At 38.5% G+C, this 10,560-nt stretch overlaps 1 protein-coding gene across 1 annotated transcript in view; it reads left to right on the top strand.

The window, feature by feature from the left end:
* Positions 1-10,560, top strand: part of UBXN2B (UBX domain protein 2B) — a 50,413-nt gene that overhangs the window by 10,478 nt on the left and 29,375 nt on the right. Inside the window, exons 2-3 of the mRNA XM_007939490.2 lie at positions 7,704-7,807; positions 9,686-9,836. Coding sequence (XP_007937681.1) covers positions 7,704-7,807; positions 9,686-9,836 — 255 coding nt within the window. The remainder of the gene's footprint in view (positions 1-7,703; positions 7,808-9,685; positions 9,837-10,560) is intronic.

Raw genomic sequence — 10,560 nt, 5'->3', positions numbered from 1 at the left:
GGGTCACTGTGGGTAGGATCCAACTCGACGGCAGTGAGAATGTCCACCAAGTTCATGCATGTTATGCGGTGTTTTGCAGATTTTATGTTATTCTTTAGTGTTGTGTAGTATTCCATTGTGTATATGTACCATAGTTTAAAGTGGTATATTAAAGAAGGTTGGACAGTCTACTTCTGTAGTGATACTGCCTCAGAAACCCAAGGAGGGGTCGCTATGAGTCAGATCTAACTCGACAGCAGTGAGTTTGGTTTTGGTACTATGCCTGTGGAGTCATCTATTTGTCTTTTCAGTTCTGTTAGAGTCTGGTGTTTACATTTTGGGGCTCTTTCATTGGGTACATAGATATTTATTATGGTTACGTTCTCTTGTTCCATCAGTCCTTTAATCATTATATAATATCATTCCCTGTCTCTTATAGTGGTTTTTATCTTAAAGCCCATTTTACCAGAAATTAATATCGCCACTCCTGCTCTTCTATGGTTGCCATTTACTTAATATATCTTTTTCCAGCCTTTGATTTTAAGTCTATTTTTGTCTTTCTCTCTAAGATGTGTCTCTTGTAAATAGCATATTGATTGGTTATGTTTTCTTACCCAGTCTGCAGCTCTCCATCTCTTCAGTGGTGCATTTAATCCATTGACATTCAGTGTAATTATTGATAAGTATGAATTAGTTGCTGTCATTTTGTTATGTGCTTTTTTGTGGTGCTGCTGATTTCTTTGTTCCATATAATTTTCTGTGCTGAGCTCATTTTGTTTGTGAATCGTGTTATCACTTCCTTCATTGCTGTTGTTTTAGCATTTGCTGAATATTTGTGCTGGTGCTCTTTTTTATTGTGATGTGAAGGTTTATCATTTTTCTTTGAGGTTACCCTATGATTTATAATTTTGTGCCCAAGTTTGGAACAGTCACGGCACTTGACTGCTAACCAGAAGGCTAGCGGTTCAAACCCATCAGCCACTCCTCGGAAGGAAGGTTGAGCAATCCTACTTCCGTAGTGATACTGCCTCGGAAACCCAAGGAGGGGTCGCTATGAGTCAGAGCCAACTTGATGGCACATAATAACAACAACATTCTATCTTACAATGTCTTGACTTCCCTACCATTTAGAAGTTCTGTAACTACACAATTTTTTCCCTCTTTTTGGTTTGTGGTTGTCCTTATTTGTCAATCGATATCCCTGGTTCTCTGTTTACAATCTTTGTAGGCTTATTTACTATGGATACTTCCATAACTGGGTTGGTTTCTGGATTATGTCATCATGTGTGTCAATGGTTGGTTGTTTAGCATTGTTGGTTCTCTGTCCAAAGGACTCCCATTAGCATCTCTTGTAAGGTTGGTCTAGTTTTAACAAATTCCCTTAATTTCTGCTTATCTGGAAATGTCCTAATTTCACCATCATATTTGAAGGATAGTTTTGCCGCGTATTTAATTCTTGGTTGGAAATTTTTTTCTTTTCGGGGTTTGGATATCCCATCCCATTGTCTGCTCGCCTGCATGGCTTCTGCTGAGAAATCAGAGCTTAGTCTTATTGATTGCTCCTTGTAGGTCACTTTTCACTTTTCCCATGCTGCTTTCATGATTCTTTCTCTGTCTTTGGTTTTGGTGATTTTGATGATATGTCTTGGTGATTTTCTTTTGGGATCTATTCTGTTTGAGGTTTGTTGGACTTCTTAAATTGAGATATTCTCATCTTTCATCATATTAGGGAAATTCTCTTCCAACAAATCTTCAACAATTTTCTCTGTGGTTTTGTTTGTCTCTTCTTGTTCTGGAATTCCAGTTACACATAGGTTATTCCTCTTGATGGTATCTCACGTGAACCTTAGACTTTCTTCATTTTGTTTTGGTCATTTTTCTGATTGAACCCTTTCCAAAGAAGTATTAAAGTATTTGTCTTCAACCTCACTAATTTTTTCTTCCATTGATTCAATTCTACTCCTTTGCCCATTCATCTATTTTTGAAAATTTAGTATTAATCTTCTGGATTTCTATCTGTAGTTTTTATATCATTGCTAATTTGTCATTTATTTTGTCATTTTGTTCATGTATTGTCTTTTAAAATTGTTCTGGGGTTTTTTCTATGTTTTCCTCAATTTTGTCAGTGTTTTCCTTGATCTATATCTCAATCCATTGAAGGTACCAAAATACTAAAATATAATTCTTTTGAATTCCTTATCAGGGAGTTCCATTGCTGCTTCTTCCTCAGGAACGTGTTCTGGGTCTTTATCTTGGTCCTTTGTTTCTCCTGCTTTCTCTTGCTTCTTTGTGTGGAATGTAATGCTCTGTTGTCTCTGAGACATTGTGATGTTTTTGTGTTTATATTTAATTGATGATTATATGTTAGAGTGACTTGCCAACAATTTTTGTTTTCTTTGTATGTTATCTAAGTAAGCAGGGTATGGTGGTCCTCTATTTGCTAGTTGGCAGCACTTATACACTCACCACTTATTTCTTTTCCCATTGTCAGCCTCCCATATTTCCCTGCTGTCCTTCGCAAATGGAGCCTACTCTTAGGTCCCTGGAATCCAAATGAGAATGCTGTCACTTTAAATTCCAAATGGTTGCACCCTCGGTCACTTTAAATATCCAGAATGGCTGCTGCTTGTAAAAATAAAAATGGCTACACCCTCTGGACAGCAGAAAGCCTGCAGCTTAGCTTGTCTTCCTCCTTGCTGTTTTTCTTCCTAGTTGTAGGCCACCAGCACAGTCATCCCTGCAGCTGTGGGCAACCACGGCTAATCTTTAGGTCACTTCTCAGGTCCCAACATCACTTGGTACTGTCAGAGTAGCTGACAGTCCGTAACTCTGTCCGTTTCCGTACTCACTGTTTTCATTCAGGTTTTTCCACTAGTTGGTACCTAATGCATTTCTTTTTAGTTCCTTTCAAAGCTCAGGGCTCCAGGATTATCTTCTGTATCTGTGTCAATTGGTTTCTCATTGTCTTTGTTGAAGAGGGTCTGTGTAGCTTGTCTGCCTGTTCCGCCATCTTACCAGAAGTCCTTATATCTGGTAGACTTTTAAATAGAATAATTTTGATATTATTTTATGTGCTTGGATTTAAAAAACTTAAAACAGCTGAATGAAATGATTTTATGAGATAAAACAAGAGCAAGCTGACATTAGTGTGAAGAATCTTAAAGTATTTTTTGAAAGAATTGCAGTATTATTATTTAAGGGCCCAGTTTGAGAACAGTTTGTTACTTAATTCATTTTTTGAAATTGTTGTTGTTGTTGTTGTTGTTAAGTGTTGTCGAGTCGTTTCCGACTGATAGCGTCCCCATGCACAGCAGAACGAAACACTGCCCAATCCCGTGCCAGCCCCACAATCCCTGCTATACTTGAGCCCATCATTGCAGCCACCATGTCAGTCCATCTCATTGAAGGCCTCCCCCTCCTTCGTCGACCCTCCACCCTACCAAGCATGACATCCTTCTCCAGGGAATGGTCCCTTCTTACAACATGACCAAAATAGGTGAGACGAAGTCTGGCCATTCTTGCTTCCAAGGGGCATTCTGGCTGCACTTCCTCCAGGACAGATCTGTTAGTTCTTTTAGCAGTCCATGGGACTTTCAGCATTCTTCGCCAGCACCACAACTCAAAAGCATCAACTCTTCTTCGGTCTTCCTTATTCATTGTCCAGCTCTCACATGCATACGAGGCGATTGGAAATATCATGGCTTGTGTCAGGCACACCTTAGTCTTCAAGGAGATATCCTTGCTCCTCAGCACTTGAAACAGTTCCTCCGCAGTTGACTTTCCCAATGCTACACGTCGTCTAATGTCCTGACTGCTGCTTCTGTTGGCATCGATTGTAGAACCAAGCAACGTGAATTCCTTGACAACCTCAATCTTCTCTCCATTTATTGTGATGCTGCTCATTGGTCCAGTTGTGAGGATTTTTGTTTTCTTTATATTGAGACGTAATCCATACTGCAGACTGTATTCTTCAACCTTCATCAGTAGGTGCCGTAAGTCATCCTCACTTTCAGCAAGCAAAGTTGTATGGTCTGCGTATCTCAGGTTGTTGAGGTGTAATGTGTACTGCAGACTGTAGTCTTTAATCTTCATCAGTAACTGCTTCACGTTATCTTCATTTTCAGCAAGAAAAGGTTGTGTCATCTGCATATTACAGGTAGTTAATGATTCTTCTTCCGATCCTAATGCCACATTCTTCTTTATATAGACCAGCTTCTCAGATTATTTGCTCTGCATACAGATTGAGTGAGTATCGCAAAAGGATACAACCTGACACACACCCTTCCTGATTTTAAACCATGCTGTATCCCCTTGTTCTGTTCAAATGACAACCTCCTGGTCTATATACAGGTTCCTTGTGAACACAATTAAATGTTCTGAAATTCCCATTCTTTTCAATGTTATCCATAATTTGCTCTGATCCACACAGTCAAATGCTTTTGCATAGTCAATAAAACACAAGTAAATATCTTTCTGGTGCTCTTTGCATTCAGCCAACACCCATCTGGCATCAGCAATGATAGGCCTCATTCCATGTTCTCTTCTGAATCCAGCTTGCATTTCTGGCAGTTCCCTGTCAATATACTGCTACAACCATTTTTGAGTTATCTTCAGCAAAATTTTACTTGCATGTGATATTAATGATATTGTTCAGTAATTTCCACATTCTCTTAGATCACTTTTCTTTGGGATGGGTACAAATATCTTCCAGTCAGTTGGTCAGGTAGGTGTCTTCCAAATTTCTTGGCATAGATGAATAAGTGCCTCCGGCGTGGCATCCATGTTGAAACATCTTAATGCGTATTCCGTCAATTCCTGGAGCCTTGTTTTTCACCAGTTCCTTTAGTGCAGCTTCAACTTCTTCCTTCAATACTACCGGTTCTTGATCACATAACACCTCCTGAAGTATATGAACATCAGCCACTTCTTTTTTTCACAATGACTCTGTGTATTCCTTCCATCTTCTTTTGATGCTTCCTGTATCATTCAATATTTTGCCCATAGAATCTTTCAGTACAACTTGAGGCTTGAATTGTTTCTTCAGTTATTTCAGCTTAAGAAATGCTGGGCATGTTCTTCCCTTTTGGTTTTCTAACTCCAGGTTTTTGCACACTTCATTATAATAATTGACTTTGTCTTCTCAAGCTACTCTTTGAAATCTTCTCTTCAGCTCTTTCATCTTGGCATTTCCTCCATTTGCTTTAGCTACTCTCCAAGAGCAAGGTTCAGAGTCTCTTCTGACATCCATTTTGGTCTTTTCTTCCTTTCTTGTCTTTTTAATGACCTTTTGCTTTCCTCGTGTGTGATGTCCTTGATGTCATCCCAGTTTGTCTTGTTTTCCATCATTGTTCTGTGCCTCAAATATGTTTTTCAGATGGTCTTTAAACTCAGGTGGGATATAATCAAGGTCATATTTTGGCTTTGTGGATTTGTTTTAATTGTATTCGGCTTCAACTTGAACTTGCCTATGAGCAATTAGTGGTGTGTTCCACAGTCAATTCCTGGCTTTGTTTTGGCTGAAGATACTGAGCTTCTCCATTGCCTTCTTCCACAGATGTAGTCGATCTGATTCCTGTGTATTCCATCTGCCAAGGTCCATGTCTACTGCCACCGTTTATGTTGTTGGAAAAGGTGTTTGTAGTGAGTAAGTTGTTGGTCTTGGAAAATTCTGCAAGCACTCTCCGGCATCATTGCTATCACCAAGACCCTGTTTTCCAACTACTGGTGATTCTTCCTTGTTTCCAGTTTTCACATTCTAGTCACTAGTAATAATCAATACATCTTGATTGTGTGTTTGGTCAATTTCAGACTGCAGAAGTTGGTAAAAAATGTTCAGTTTCCTTGTCTTTGGCTTTAGGGGTTGGTGCATACATTTGAATAGTTGTAGCATTAACTGGTCTTCTTTGTAGGTATGTGGATATTATCGTATCACTGACAGCATTTTACTACAGGATCAATTTTGAAACATTCTTTGTGATGATGAATGCCATGCCTTCCTCTTCAATTTGTCATTCTCAGCATAGTACACCATATGATTGTCCGATTCAAAATGGCTGAAACCCATCCAATTCAGCTCACTAATGTCTAGGATACTGACTTTTATGTGTTCTGTTTCATTTTTGACAACTTCCAATTTTCCTACGTTCATAATTTGTACATTCCATTTCTGATTATTAATGGATGTTTGCAACTATTTCTTCCCATTTTGAGTTGTGCCCCATCAGCAAATGGATGTTGCAAAAACTTTACTCCATCCACATCATGAAGATCAGCTCTACTCTGAGGAGACAGCTCTTCCTCAGTCATATTTTGAGAGCCTTCTAACCTGAGGGGCTCATTTTCCAGTACTACATCAAGCAATGTTTCAGTTATTCATAATGTTTTCTAGTAATATATCAGAAAGTGTGTCACTGCTATTCATAAGGTTTTCACTGGCCAATTCTTTGAGAAATGGATGGCCCTTTCCTTCTTCTGAGTCTATCTTAGTCTGAAAGCTCCACTGAAACCTATCCACCATGAGTGACCCTGCTGGTATTGCAATACCAGGGGCATAGCTTCCAGCTTCAAAGTAACACACATGCCATTCCAGTGTGACACACTGACTGACAAGTGGTAGAACAAACATTTAAGACCAAACATAACACTAACATACAGTGTTCACAGACACATTTCAAAGGTGTGACAACTTGCTACTGAGAGTCAGAGTGTAGTTCCTCCACAAAGGAGCTTTGTGATGCCACTCTTGCTGCTAGAGATGCACACTCCCTCCTTAACGACTCAGTGCAAAACAAAAGCTGAATGCTAGTTTCACTTTTGGCCTTTTTTCGAATAACTGAAAATGGTCTTCAAATTTCTTTTGATTAGTGAAATCAGGTACTGTCCTGGTTACGTAGTGCCACTTTGACAAGAATATATCACAAATGGGAATGGCCTTAACAAGCAGGAGTTTATTCTCTTACAATTTGGAGGCTTTAAGTCTTAGTTCCAAGTGCCAGGCTCTAGGGGCTAGATGATAGCCCCTCAGCCTTTGACTTCAGCTCTGCCTCCAGTTCCCAGCCCACTGGAGCTAGAGGCTTTTCTTCACTCAGACAGCTGCTGGCTGCTGAGTCTGAGAAGCCCTAAGGTTGACAGGTAAAAAGGCACAATCCCAATATTACCATGGCAGGCCATTAATTCAAGTTCATTGTAAGTCCCAAGGTCAGCAGAGCATGGCATGCTGCTGAACAATGACACAGCTACATGCGGGGTCCAAGCATGCCATATGTTAAAGACCATTCCCAAAGCTGTTTCTTATATTCGGGAAGCAGACCACAGACCCAAAGCAGCTACTCAGCTGCTTGTGGTAGGTCCCACCATGGAGTTGATTACTAGTCTCATCATGGGGAATAAGTACCACCAGCTGCCCAGCCATTCAACCAGGCCCAGCCAAGTTGACACAAAATCATAACCACCACAGGTACTAATGTAGGTCTTTTGTAAAAGTGAAATGACATAAAGTGAACTTTCAAAAAGCAGGTGATGCCTGTATTTTGTTAGTTCTACAATGAAATGAAAGCTGCAGTGACTATTTCAGAAGGGAGCCATCTTCTGAAATAACAGCTTTTGTTTTTTCATGAGAAATCTTTATCACTTGATTAAAAGTTAATGTTCTATTCATAACTTCTGTTTATGCAAAAGACTTTATTCCTAGTGTTACATGTTATAATAAGCCTGTTGTTATGTAGTTGGCCTTGGCAGGATTATATGAAGATGAAATGAAAGCCAAATCTTTCAAGAGTGATAGACCTAAAGCTGCAATCTTTAAAAGCCCACGAACACCACCTCAAAGGTAAATTTTATTTTGTTTTGAAAAATGTAACCCTTTTTAGTTCACTAATCCCAAGTTTTATAAAATAGCTTTGGGAATCTTAAAAAAATATATAATTTCTTAAAATAAATATTTAGATGAAAAACCCAAAATCAGACCTGTCGCTGTTGAGTCAATTCCAACTCATTGAGATCCTATAGGTCAGAGTAGAATTGCCCCATAGGATTTCCAAGACTTTAATCTTTATGGAAGCAGAGTTTAAACTTAGGTATCAGCCAAGAACTTAACGACTATGCCACCTAAAACGTTCATAGAAAGCTAGGAGAAACAGAAGAATTATCTTAAATACCTATCATTTTAGTAGCCTTCATGTGAAACTATATCCTAAATAGTGTTTTTCTTGGACACAGTGGTTCTTTAACCTTTTTTGAATCATCACATTTGCATGACTAATTTTAGAGAATATCTTTAGGGTGACCTCCATTCCTAGTGAGCAGTGCTGGTATAATGCCTTCCCCCCTGTTTGAGTCAGTTCAGTGGAAACTTGAAACTGTATTAGAGGGTATGGATAGTTAAACATGAGACCTTGGTGGTTATCTTACACTAGAACTTTCCACGTTGATATTTTATATTTTATTGGTTATATTTTTTTTATATTCTTGATTGAAAACGTTCTTGAAGGATTAAAATAGGGTACTGCTAATCTTATGTAAAGGATTCCTTGTTATTGTTGTTGCTATTTGCCATCGAGTCGGCCCCGACTCATAGCGACCCCTCCTTGGGTTTCCGAGGCAGTATCACTACGGAAGTAGGAATGCCCAACCTTCCTTCTGAGGAGTGGCTGGTGGGTTTGAACCGCCAGCCTCTGGTTAGCAGTCAAGTGCCTTAGGCACTATGCTACCAGAGCTCCTGTTAAGCACTCAACTACTAGCTGAAATGTTGGTGGTTCAGACCCTCCAGAGATGCATTGGAAAACAGGACTGGCAATTTGCTTCCAAAAAGTCACAGCCTTGAAAACTTGTGGAGCACTTCTCTGCACACATGGAGTCACTATGAGTCGGAATCATCCTATAGCAATTAACAACAATAATGTTATATAAAGAAAATTTTTAGGTTTTCTAGCAACCATTTATGAAGTTGAAAAGTAGAAATTGGTGACATAGCCAGTACACTGAAAAAAATTGTTTTGGTCCAAATTATTTTACCTTAACATAGTTGGTATAATGGAGTTTTTTCAATTCAGTATTCTCTGAGGAGTAAACCTTTGATGTGCATTGTTGTGGTATTGATTTAGACCTTAACACTATCTGAATTGATAGGCTACTTCACTGACTAGGTCCCTGCTGAATGTAAGTCCTTAGGGGAAGAGATTAGCTTCTGGTTGTCAACTTTGTTTTTCCCTCAAAAACTAAACCAAACTCACTGCTGTTGAGTTGATTTGACAAGTTGTTAGCGACCCCTCCTTGAGTTTCCAAAGTGGTATCACAACAGATGTAGATTTCCCAGTCCTCCTGTCTTCCAAGGAGTAGCTTCCAAGGTTTGACCCGCCAGCCTTCTGGTTAGCTGTCAAATGCCTTAGGCACATGTAAGTTGTGATAGAGATGCATTTGATAAACATTTACAGAGGGAGGAGCCAGATAAGGAAGAAGAAAGCAAGCCAATTCTCATGCTTGATCCTCAACTCACTACCGTAATCTCTGCAAATAGCTTGAAAAAGTATATACACTAGTTACTATTTAACCTTTTCTGTAATAGCATTTTAAAATTAAGTGTTCTATAGAAATTATAGAAATGTCTTTTTAAAATAAAAGTTATTTCATATAGATATGTGGCTTTTTACTTTAAAGTAGTTTATGTCTGTTATTCCTAGTATTTATTCCTGAACTTCAATGTTTAAAGGTTCTATTCAAGTGAACATGAATACAGTGCATTACATATAGTTCGACCTTCAACTGGGAAAATTGTGAATGAGCTTTTCAGAGAGGCAAAGGAACATGGAGCAGTCCCTCTGAGTGAAGCCACAAGAGCTTCAGGTGATGACAAATCTAAGGTAAGCACTAAATTTTATAACTAAATGTACACTGATATATATAACTCCTCCACAGATTTTATATTATTTACAAACATAGTTTTACTAATTATATATTTTGGTTTTAAATATCTGCTTCATTTTAATATAATCATAATCTTTCTGTTAATAATTGAAGAATAAGTTACTTTCTTATATTTCTATTCAACTTCGTTTACCTTTTTTTAAAAAAAAATTGAGTATACATTCCCAATAAGTTGCAGAGATAGCACACAGAGATCCCATGTACCTTTCATCTAGTGTCCACCAATGTTTTCTTCTTACATCATTATAGTTTAATATCAAAATGAGGAATCTGACATTGTCATAATGTGTGTATATGGTCATTTGTCATTTTATCACATATGTAGATTTGTGTAATCACTACCTTCATCCAGAGACTATTCCATCATCACACAGATTTTCCTCATGATGTACCCCTCTATAGTCACACCTACAGTGCTCTCCCCACATCGTTCTTGACCTATGGCTGCCACTAATCTGTTTTACATCTCTACAATTTTGTGATTTTGAGAATGTTACATAAATGGGTTCTATCCTTTGTGATCTTTTGGGAATGGATTTATTCCTCAGCATAATGCCTTTGAAATCTATCAAAGTTGTGAGAGGCGGGGCAAGATGGCAGACTAGGCAGAAGGATTGCACAGACCCTCTTCAACAAAGAAAAGGGAAACCAATAAATACA

Source organism: Orycteropus afer, unplaced genomic scaffold, assembly GCF_000298275.1.
Source record: "Orycteropus afer afer isolate SDZICR_OR568_19922 unplaced genomic scaffold, OryAfe1.0 scaffold00060, whole genome shotgun sequence".
Classification (NCBI taxonomy): domain Eukaryota; kingdom Metazoa; phylum Chordata; class Mammalia; order Tubulidentata; family Orycteropodidae; genus Orycteropus; species Orycteropus afer.
Note: the sequence above shows the minus strand (reverse complement) of the source record. Positions and strands in the feature narration are given on the sequence as shown.